At 40.5% G+C, this 12,242-nt stretch overlaps 1 protein-coding gene across 6 annotated transcripts in view; it reads left to right on the top strand.

The window, feature by feature from the left end:
• Positions 1-12,242, top strand: part of LOC308481612 (cadherin-19-like) — a 76,313-nt gene that overhangs the window by 44,769 nt on the left and 19,302 nt on the right. For all 6 annotated transcript variants that reach the window (XM_081014195.1, XM_081014193.1, XM_081014190.1 and 3 more), the window contains one exon: positions 4,211-4,332. In XM_081014195.1, coding sequence (XP_080870321.1) covers positions 4,211-4,332 — 122 coding nt within the window. The remainder of the gene's footprint in view (positions 1-4,210; positions 4,333-12,242) is intronic.

Here is a 12,242-nt window from a genome sequence, read left to right as displayed (position 1 = left end):
TTTTTTGTGCAATATCCCAAATAGTATTCAGTAGTCTGTTATCTGTCTCTACATATCTCTCATCTTTTTTCTGAAATTGCAAATTCTCACAAAATTCCAATTTTAGAAAATCTCAGATTGCTGTATGCAGTAATTTATAGGCACTGAAAATCAGAATAGATTTAGGGAGCAATCCTATGCACAAGAAAAGTGAGCCAGCATAAATTAAGCTGGCATAAATTTATACCAGATCCAGACCCCATTCAGCAGTGGCGCTGCTGCTGCTGCTCTGCCTAAGCCTAGCAGAGGTGAGAGACTTCCAGCTGGGTTGCTTGGTCTTGTGACTGAGCTGAATGGGCTTAGGTTGCAGCCTAAATCCTCCTTTTCTGCACAGGCTGGAGAAGCTTGTGGACGTGGGATTCGGCTGGCACCTTTTGCGCCTCCCCTACTCGCGGGGAAACCCAGTTTCGGGGATCCGGAGTGTCGTGGGGTGAGTGGCGCAGTGCTTCGAATCGACTGCTTCTTTCACGGAGTGAAGCCGCATTGCTGTTGCAGGAGAGCGCTGACTTTTTCCTGTAGACAGTTTGATCTTAAAACAACTACCCGTGAGTAGAACGGAAAATTGGATCTTTAAACGTCTTAATTTGGCACCGAAACGGGGAGGTTTCAAACAGGAAGTCTGCCTCCCCCTTTTGTAAATAGATTGAAGCAAAGAGGCTGCAAGCTAAAGCCTTGGAAAGTCTCACATAAAGGATTAAACTTCCATCGGTTAAACCATCAAACCCCCCTTGGAAGCAGGAGAAGAGGGGGGAAATTGAAGATCGCGTAAGCCTGCAGGAGAGAGTGAAGAAAGTCAAATTACCACCGCTCTGAACCTGGAAACGGGCTGCTAGTAAAGATTGAAGTTTCGGATATGCTCATTGACTGTGAATAGATCGTCTGCTGACAGTAAGTTAAAGAAGAGAATAACATTGTTTCCATTGTCTCCTTCTGCGTTTAAAAAGGAGTAAAAGTAACTGAAAATTGAAACTAACTTTATTGTTTGAACTGTGCTTAAAAGGATTGATACAAATAGAAATTGTTTCCCCCTAGAGGAAGCCTTTGAAATTGTTACAAGAGCTGAGCTGGGGGAATTTTCCACCTGCAAGATAAAACTGTGAGAATCTGGGATTGACCTTGAATTGTTAAGAATGTTGACAGAAGAAGCCTTAGTGGTTAAATTTTGTAAGATTAATGATTCACTGGAACAGCTTTATAAGAAGACGGATGCGAGGACTATAAAAATTGATAACTTGGAACAAAAAGTGACTAATTTGGCACAAAAAGTCAATATTAATACAGAAATTATTCAGGAATCGATACAGGGATCTATTTTGACATGGCAAATTGAGGAGAAGGCGGGGGAGAAAGTTTTTGCTGTGGAACCTAAAGCGGCACAAATGGTGAGGGAGAGAACTCCAGCCTTACAGTTGCAATTTGATGATTATAAGTTGATACCTTCCAAGACTGAATTCAGAGAAAGTCAGACTTTTAGGATTGGAGCCCCGCTTGGACTGGAGATTGACCTTTGGGACCTGGACTTGGGTCAGAAGGAGACTGGAGTTGTGGGGACTGCCAGACTTGGAGGAACTTTGAAACACGACTGGAAATATCTTTTGAATTTCAGTTCTAATTATGGAGATTTGGCCGACTTGTCGAGAAGGAATAAAAACATTGCTAGATGGGAATTTCCCGGAGATCTACTTTTCAGCATCAAAGGAAGGAAAATAAGAACAAGATCAGGAGAAGACAAAGTAAAGTGCATGTATAAACATGAAGAAGACTTGCAGAAGGGACCTGGAAAAGAGTTAAGAGCCTCGGACAGAAGATCACCAGGTTGATGGGCTATTTGGAATTGACGGAAATGACTGGCAGAACCCGAGACCAGGGAGAAGAGACGGTGGAAGAATATTGGAAAAAGTTTAAAATCTATATATGGAAATAATGTAAAATTAATGAGTGTTAGAAAAATGTTGGAAGGGAATTATATGGCTTTAGTAGAAATATTTTAAGGAATTAAGTATAAATAAGTATTATAGTATTAATGGAAAATAAGGTTAAAATATGTTAAGATAATTACATGACAGAAAATAGAGAAAGATGGAAAGGATTTGCTGAAACAATGAATAGAAATGGAATACAAAAAGGGAGGTGAGAGGAGGTCGATGAAACAAGGGAATGAAAGAGAGGATATTGAGATGGTATGATGTGTGTTTTTTTTTGAATTGTTTTTGCTTTTGTCTTGTTTAATGTGTTAATGTTAATGTTGCGTTCTGTATTGTTTATATATTGTATTGTATTGTTTTCTCTTTTGCTTTTTTTTCTTCTTTTCTTTTTTCTTTTCTCTTTTTTTCTTTTTGTAAGGTATAAAAGTAATAAATATTATTTTTTTTAAAAAAAATAAATCCTCCCTTTCTGGTCCAACCCCACTATGCCCCTGGAACATCCCTGTTGGGGGACTTACTGAGTCCTGAATAGAATGAGCAAGTTACAGTGGTGTATCTTTGGCTAAACCAGGGTTGGGGACTTAACTGTAGCTGAACCACTGCATGCTAAACTGCTCATCGCAGAGGATCTTGATACAGGATTGCCCCATTAGTTGCAGACATCTTTAATAAGTACAGTTTCCCAATACCTGTGGCAGAATTAGGATATTAGGAAAGTTGGTTGTGCAGCGTGCATACAATTTTCATCCCTTGCTGACCAGGAAAGCTACAGATTACTGGGAAAAGCCTGGTTGTCTGAAACTATCTAGAGATAAACTATCCAGAAAGAAGTTCTATACCTGTATGCTAGCTTTTATTTTGTTGTTCAGCTGGGAAATGATAGTTGCCATATTAATTTGGTCAATATAAAAAAATGCATTACATAAGATAGAAAATCTAGTTTGAAATTTTTGTTCTCCAGAGGTTTTTCAAAAAATATTGAATTAATTTCTGTAATCCTACCCTCATTTCTTAAAAGCAAGTCACATTAGTTGTTATCAAACACTGGCACAGCTAATTGGGGAGAAGAAGAAAATTCCTCTTTGGAACAGCAGGTGTTATGATAAAAGAGCCTAAAACATTTTGTTCAAAACAACAAAACAGAACTATTTGACATTATTTGTTGTGACAAAATGTCACAAAGGCCTTTATTCAAAATATGGGCTTTATTTTTGCTTTTAACTTTATTCATTATGAATTTTATTCATTTATTCATTATAGCAGATTTCGATTGGCATGACTGACCTTGTCAATATGTCCAAGTTTTACAACCAGTTCCCGCAATCCCTTTCCTCTTTTCAACATAAGGGAAAATTAACCTTTTCTGCTTTTTCTAAGCAATGATATGTTGACTTGTGGAACAATATCCAAAGACTAAGAAAATCCCATGAATAAATAAAACTGTTGAAGATAGCCAATGGAGAGAATTTTAGATTTCATTTACTTGTACAAGTAAAGACAAAAAATGGCTTTATCAAGTACTTCTTGAAAATTAAGCTTATTTAAGTGTGGGACTGCGAATACTGTCATACCTGTCTTAAGCAAAAGATTCATTTGTTCAAAAGCATTTAAAATTATCATATCTTCTGTAAAAGAATTGCTAGAAAGAAGGAAAGTAAGAAAGTAAATTCCTTCCTTCAGTGGTTCTGGTTTTCAGTTATTTTATTTCACATTTGTCCATATCTCAGTTATTGCTTACTCAGTTCACTTACCTACAACATTTGTCTTAAGTCACATCAGGGAATATTTGTTTGGAGTGTTTATTCTTTCGTGGCTCTTTCAAATAGGTAATTTGCCGCTTGCGCTGATCAAAGGAGGAACTTGCCTAAATGAACTCGTCACATGCTCTAGAATGTTGTACTGTATGTGACTCAGTCACAGGTAGTCATGGAATGCTAAGCGGTTACCCCTATTGAAAACACTGTATCAGCACAGTGGATAATGCTATGCCAAATGACCATTATTATTATTATTATTTCATTGTGACATATAATAATATGCAACAGTCATACTATTTGTTCCTGAAATCAAAGGCACAGTATGTCTCACAGGAGAGGTGTTCTCTTTTTTTCAATAGTCACGTCTTCTAGAGCTGAACAAAGCATTTTAATGACAAAATTATATATCATACTACAGGGTCGCACAATAGACTATGAGCTGCCATTTTTGCCTTTTATTTATACTTACTTTTGTTTCCTTTGCTTCAGTGAACCCAAAACAAATATCGAAAGTGAATGTCTATATCCATGTTCGTGATGTTAACGAACATGCGCCAGAATTTTTGGATTACTATGAGACATATGTGTGTGAGAATGCAGGTTCTGGACAGGTAAGATGAAAAAGTCTTGTTGATCTCTTTTCCTCCCTGCTGAGATCTGCCAGTGCTCATCCTTTCCTGGCTGCCTGAAATCGTGTAAGATTTTCTTATTTGGACAGGTACTCTGGGATGAATGATTTCTTTCAGTGGCAGCTGATTTTAGTGGTTCATATCATTGGAGTACTTCTCCTTTCCAGTCCACCACAGGAGGTAAATGGAGAGTGAAGCCTTGCTTTGACCTCAGTCTTGTTGCATCTCCTCATCTGCATTGCTTTCTGTTTCACTTTTGTTATCACTGTGGGTGTTTTTTGACCGCTTCTTTGGATGGCCATGAGGAAAAAAATCAGTCATATGATCCTGGGTTTTTCATCAGTGCTTGGCATCCCTTTAGATGGGTCATTGCTCTGGACAGGTGTTTCATTGTCCACTGTTGAAACTGGAACTTATATATTGGGACAGGTATGCAAATTTTGAAGAAGAAATGGAACTGGTAAAACTGTGAAATGAGACAAAAACAGAAACAACTGGCTCTGTAATTGATCTGCATTGTCTTCTTACCTTCTACCTGCTTCATTCCCTGTCCTCTCAGTGCCAGGTTTCCATAATGCTTGTTTGTGTTGTTAATAAGAGCTGTAGTCCTTTTCTTTCTGTGTGTGTGTCTGTCTGCCGCCCTCCTCTCGTATTCTTTCCTGCAAGCACAATATTACTGTGCAGGTTCAAAGTTGTGGTTGACATTCATCAGCTGTGAAACTGAAATATAATGTCATAGCTCATTTTAATCAGATACAGTTGATGAGAATAGTTCACGTCCACCATCACCGGCTACCATTCCAATTACTGTCACTGAATCCAAGAGTACCCTAGACTACTCACCAGATATCCAGAGGAGGTTGAATCTAATCACTAACATGAATTCTCCTATCTTCTGTATATCTCCTGATTATGATTCACTCAAACTTAGGACTAGCTACTCAGGATGTTAAAGGGGTGGCTTGGAGGAATGTCAGGGGTTTTTTTTTAATTGGAATTGGAATCAGGATTGAGACCACAGTACATAGAAAGGGGAGGTTTAACCCTTCTATTTTGACCAGAATCCCGGGGGGGGGGGGGTCCACTATTCAGTGGTTTAAACTTTTAAGATGAGCCAGTCACTTTTATGATCATTCTATACCAGTTATTTACCTCCTTTTGTTAATCCTGGTGCATGCCACCTTGGGATTTTTTTAATGAAACGTGGTATATAAATATTTTGATTTAAACATATAATGTCCTGTGTACTAATCCTGTACTCCAGCTTCTGCTGGTTCACCAGCTGTATCCAGACTACATCTGGGTCAGACTTTTTAAAGAAAGAAGTAAGAGCAGTATATTAAAGACATACCACTTAGCAGCCTCATGTTTATCTTGTCTGCAAAGATGGACATGATAAGATCTCTCAAATGCCTGTTAGCTTCCGCAGAAACATCACCAGCATCTCATAATAACCCATGGTATTGAAAACTGATGTACAATGAGCAGGGAATGTGTATTGATCACTCTATAAGGGCACAAACCTCATACGAGTGCCATCGTGATGAAAACAAGAATTGTGGGGGCCCTAGAAACCAATAACAATGCTATTCAGGTGAATCATAAATGCCAAGGTCACCACACAATACATCAACATTGCCAGACACGCAGCAGGTGGGCCAGAAAACTGCAGGTTTTAGACTGTCTAGCGTTCTCCCTTTTAAAAGGGTAGCACGTATATTTTCAGTCACTGTGCCAGCTTCTTCAAAGCAAATCCTTTCCTAGTGTCTAAAATATGTGAAATTGGGCCTTATGAACAGCCAGGAGCATGTCCCATTTCATGTATGCTCTTCCTGACCAATTTCTGAAGAGGAGAAATAATGTGAACTGGGCTTTCATAGGTTGTGTGCTCAAATAGAGGGTTTGTTTCACACTGAAGACTAATTCCCTAGTGAAGGGGATAGACTCAAGCCCAGTGGCAACTGATGTGCACTAGACCTGTTGGGACTTCTAAGAGGTCATGTGGTGTGGCATGTGAGAGGTCACAGGGGCATAGCCAGGTACTCAGTTTCCCCCCTTGCAAATATATTCCAGACACTTAAGCATTGCTGTTTATAAATAGGCAGCACCTAACCAAACGGAAAAATGTCATATATATTTTTCAGAATTGTTCTATGCTGGGAAAGAAAGTTGTGTAACCTCCACCTGTTCTGGTTCTTCTCATTTCCTTCTTCTTTGCAGGGAAACCGTAGAGACTTAAAACATTGTTGTTTCATCAATACTTAGCACCTAAATAAGCAGTTGTATAGGGATAAGCAGGGTTAAGATTCAGTGGATGTCTGGTTGAGTCAGGAGGTTCTGGAAATTTGTCCAGAACCTCCTGGTTTGGTCAGACTAAGCCCTGGTTGCCCTACCTAATGGAACAGCATCTACTGATATTTCTCCAGCAATATCTCAGCACTGATCCTGACCAAATATATGAACCAGGGCTAAGATTTCATGAAGCCCTCTACATAGTTGCTTCAAGCCCCAAAACCCATCCCGAATGGAAATAAAGACACAGTGGAGACAGAAATTAGTTTAAATGTTAATGGGCAAATTTTGGCCACAACTTTATTAAAATACACAAATGTGACTGGCATGGCTTAGGCATTGGTATCAAACTATATCTGGCTCCTGCTCCACCCTGCAGGAAGTCTGGAAGGGTAAACAACCAGCAGGGGGATCTCCGTCAGTGTATATTGACTGGTGCTCACCCCTGGGGTTTCCGGGGGTCCTGGCATGGCCCTAGCCCCTCTCGGACGAGCTCCAGACCCCCAGATTCCTTTAATGGAATACCCTATTCATTGGAGGGGCAGGTGATGGCCACGCCTCCCCTCCCCACATTCCCCTAAACCAATGCCTAACTGCCAAACCTTACAAAGTTGTGACAATTGCAAAGAGGTAGGCAAAAACCAAGTGGCCACAGCCAATCTGCCACATTGGAAAAAATTCCTACCTGGCCCCCATTCCAAAAACAGGCAACCAACCGATGTCCAAAGCAAGGCCGAACACGACCTAATTAACGGGTGGGTGGGTGTTCAGCAGGGCAAAGCAAAGGGAGGTCCCTATGTCGTGCTGCCAAATAGATACCCCCAACTCCCAACCTTATCACGCTGCTAATTGGATAAAGGCCATTGGCATAACTGTGGCACCACTGGCTTGGAGCGGGGCAAGCCCTGCCCACAAGCTGGTTAGGGAAGAGTTTCAGGGCCGAGCACAACATGGACCCTCTGTTAGGAGGATCCAACTTACCTTAAAAGTAAAAAGAGATTCTTTGTTAATGTGGCTTACATCTGTTCAATCCAATGTAGGAGAGTCCATTTGTAAAATTCCCAATAAAAATCACTTCCATAGAAATTTTGTTTAGTATTTATCAAGATTCTGGAAGGAAAGCTGCATTTAGTAAAGTGATTGCATCCTCTTTTTGCCTTTATTGTGACTTTTGGGTGCTCTTGAACTTTTTGATTTACCCTCTGGCAATGGGTCTCTCTCTATATGTAAGTCCTTGGGACTATCATATGAAAACATAACTTGGTAATAAAAACTAAATGTAAAAGGAGATTGATTTTTCCATAACTCTATCCATCATGCTTACCAGACACTTTAAATAGATTTCCATTATACTTTTCATGTCAGTGCTCCACACCTTCCACAAACCCAGGCATCGGCTGCACAATAGCTGACTTTTTCTTATACAAACCAAGTCCAGCGCACTCCTAGAGTTGGATTCATTGGTCTGTAAAACACTTCAAAACAGGATGTGCATGAAAGGAACTCAATAAAATGAAAGTCTAATCCTTTGATAGCCATCAGATGTAACAGAATAATACCAGTAAATTGTGTGTTACATTTACATGAATTTACACTGCCTCTCTTCAGCTCTCAGAGCAAACTATAAAAGCCTGGGCAATATGATCAGATTAAAACCTGACAAAACAAAGATCTTTTTTAATTAGCTCCACACTGTACTTTAACTGATTTATTATTCCCTGTCATTTCTATAGTTCTTAAAGTGCAAAGTAATTATGCCATTCACCTACACAACACACACATGTAAGACTCCCATTTTATAAATTATGCTGGTTGCTAAGATTCTCATTTGATAGATGCAGGGTTTAGGTCTTTCCCAAGTCCTTGTGCAGCAGAACTTTGAATTAACATCCAAACAACCTGTAGAGTATTTATCGCTTATAAACTGCTCCTAAGGTTCAAACTACATGCAGGGGTCACAAACTTGGATCTGCCTAAGTGGCAGAGTGTGTGATTTAAAGTACCAAGCGGAGAAATGGGTGAGACAGAGTGAAGAAACATGCACACAAAACACACCGTTTTACTATGTACTTTCCTTTCCCAGGTTACTTTTTTTCTAGTAAAATGTCTCATATCTGACCAGAACTAGGGTAAAAATGACTGGGGGGTGGACTAAATTATCACTTGCCCTTTCCTTTAACATGATCAAGGTAGGTTTGAGTCTGCTGTTATTTGGAGACACATGTCTTTGGCTCTCTAGTCCATTCTGGGATAAGACTTGCCGCAGTAAAGCATAAACGTTCAGGACAGAGCAGTTGTCAGTTTGCAAATAAATCCTATTGCTTTTAGTTGTGCTTACTTCCAAACAAGGGTGCCAGAATGGCGGCAATATATCCAGCAATATAAAAGGGGACCAAATTTATCTTAGACGCTACAGCAGAATTAATCTGACTCAGTCAGAATTACCACAACCTGGTTCTGACCTAAAAAAGATTGAAACGTTCTGCTTCAAATGTGTTTGTAGACAAGTAAGTAAGAAAGCCGAGCAACATTTGTTATTGTGTATTATATGTAGGGCTGAGCCAGAAGGGAGTCTCTCTCTCTCTCTCTCTCTCTCTCTCTCTCTCACACACACACACACACACACACACAACTTTGCTAGAATTGGAAGAAGTAATACACTTTCATCATTTGTTCAGGATAAATAAAAAAAAGTTTCATTTTTGATCCCTGATAGTTTGTGATCCCTGATTGTTTAGGATTGTGCAAATGATTTGTACAGTGAGCATTGCTGAAATGACCTTCATTTGCCCTTAGGGATGTCAGACAATAACCCAAAAAGGTTGGCTGCCTAGTATTTTGGCATTCAATACGTGATCCCAGATGGCTTGGATTACTTGCACTGGAATGAAATGGGGGGGGGGGAGATATGGGCAGCAAATAAGCTGCAAAGTGGAATGCTAAGGTGAATGTTTTGATTAGCCAATAAAAAAGGAACACATATTATGTGGGGCATTGGTCCTCAAACCATGGCTTTCAAGCTGAAAAAGAAACATGAGGGACACCTGTTGTTGTTGTTGTTGTTGTTGTTGTTGTTGTTGTTGTTGCTGTTACCAGTCACATTTTATAACTGTTTGATTTCAGGGCCAATTTAAGCATTATGTTATTGCTCTTTAAAGCTCCCAATGGCTTGTAAGTCGTTTGTGTGCCCAGGCTGAGACCCCCTGACCCCATGCGACACCTGGGTGGAATAATGACTCGTGACAACGTGTTATGGGATTAAAATTGGCCGCAACTTTATAAAACTTTCAGATGTAGGAAGACCTTGGCTTTGGCACTGGGTGTTTATCCCTCCCAGTCCCTGTCCGGGAATCTGGGGCACATCAGGGTTAACCAATCTTTCTGGGGATTGGGCTGGCTTTGGAAGACATATGTTTAAGCAGAGACCCCCCCCCCATTTCACCACAACACAGGGGAGTGCACTGACAGCCTTTCAGCGTATGGCCAGTGACTCCCCTCAACACAACCCCTTTAATGGGGAACCCTGGGATTGCCACCACGGGGGGGGGGGGCGTGTGTGTCACCGCTTCACACACACAGCATTTAGGGAAGATAGATTAAAGGATTCCCGCCAAGGCCTAAAACTGCCAAAGTTGTGACATTTTGCTACGGGGAAGGCAAAACCTGCCAATGCAGGGGAAATTCCTTCCCGGTCCTTTAACGGCAACCATTGTAAGACTGCAGCAGCGCTCGCATACCTGTAAAGAAGAAGCCAACCTGCAATAAAAGGCCTAAATGAAGGGAGGATAGGGTGGGTGAAGCTCTGGAGCCGACTGAGAGCTCCCAGGTAGGCTCCACCCTCTTTTATGCTTAAAGAGTGGACCCTGCCCTCACTTGGTCCGCTCCCCTGGCTCCGCCTCCCCAGTCGTGATTGGTTATTTGAACTGAGGTTTGGTGGGAACCTCAAGGTTCGTGACTTGGGGAGGTGGTCCAGGAGTGCTCAGTACACAAACCTTTAAAAAACCCCTTTAGAAGTATTACAGAAGAATCATTAAAATGAGTGGCTACTCAATAATTCTTTTAATAACCAACAAAATAAAATAATAACAACAATAATAGTAGTGTATCCCTGCTATCTCGTGGACATTACAGTTGCTTTGCATGAAGGAAGAATAATATTTTTTTTCTGAGGGTGAGATACTATGTTTACTTGTATCTTTCTGAAATAATACTGTCCTCTCTAATACATATTTATTCTGGCACAAATACCTGCAATTTGTGTATCATCTGTGAATTGACTTTGATGCAGCAATTTACTTGACCATTTACTTATTAGCTCGTAAAGTGGCTGAATGTGTATTTTGCACTTTGAAACAGAGATAGCAAGGCAATACATATTTACCCAGCACTTAGCATAAAATAAAATAGTCAGCAATTACAGTCAAAGTGAAAGCTACTTACTTGACATTAGTTCTCTATAAAAGAGAGATAATGCTACAAATGCCAGGAAAAATAACAGCTTGAATATAATTCAACCATTTTTAAAAAAATATATAACTAGGGAGGCATTCTGTATAAATTAAAACAATATTGATAATCTATATGTAGTGGATCAAAAAAAGAAAAAGAAACAATAAGTGAAAAGTATTGGAAAATGTCAGCAGAGACCAGTTGTTTTATTTACATGCACTTCTAGACCGTGGGAAATTTGATCCCTAATTGTGAAATTCCTACCTGTTTTTATGTAGGAAGATGAGAATGAAGATAATATTTTATAAAACAAGCAAGGGTCCATATGAACAAGTAGAACATGAAACAAAATGCTGCAGACTGAAGTGCTATTATTCAGAGCAGGGATAGATTTAGGGGAGTGTAACCAGTTTGGTCACTGTAGGGGATGTCACAACTATTTTTGCCATTCCACTGTTCTCCCCCTTTTGGGGATTTCCCCTCCTACACACCTTAGTGTTTTGCTGTTGTTTTTCTGCAAAGTTTGGAATTTCCCCCAGACGTGCTAATATGACTCTCTTGTGTGTGGATGTTGCATCTTTGGCTATCGGAAGATCTACACATTGCAACTGGCTTCACTAAGACTTTATAGGATTTGCCAGAAGACAGCAAGCCATTTAAGGAGGGTGCTCATCTGAATATGTGAGGGGCAAATGGAGTCCTATGGCTTCGGGCCAAGCTTCCTCACCCACCCTGCTCCCAGTGTGAATGTACCTTCTGGCCATGCACCCAGTGGCTGTGCATTTAGGTTTAGTGAGGAAGGTACCCCACAGAGATTCACACAGAAGACTCCTCCAGTTCTGAGAACCCTTAACAGCAGGCTTCCTCAAACTCAGCCCTCCATATGTTTTTGGCCTACAACTCCCATGATCCCTAGCTAGCAGGACCAGTGGTTAGGAATGATGGGAACTGTAGTCTCAAAAACACCTGGAGGGACAAGTTTGAGGAAGCCTGCTTAACAGGTTCCCCAAAGGGTGTGGGAGCTGTATTCATCTAAAGCATGGATTGGCAAACTAAGCCCCGCGGGTTGGATCAGGCCCGATTGCCTTCTAGATCCAGGCAGCCAGCATAGTGCACATGCATGATGGTTTTTGTGACTCAGCCAGGCTCGG

The sequence above is a fragment of the Podarcis pityusensis genome (assembly GCF_964106645.2).
Source record: "Podarcis pityusensis genome assembly, chromosome: 7".
Taxonomy (NCBI): Eukaryota; Metazoa; Chordata; class Lepidosauria; order Squamata; family Lacertidae; genus Podarcis; species Podarcis pityusensis.
This window is presented reverse-complemented; position numbering and strand designations above follow the sequence as displayed.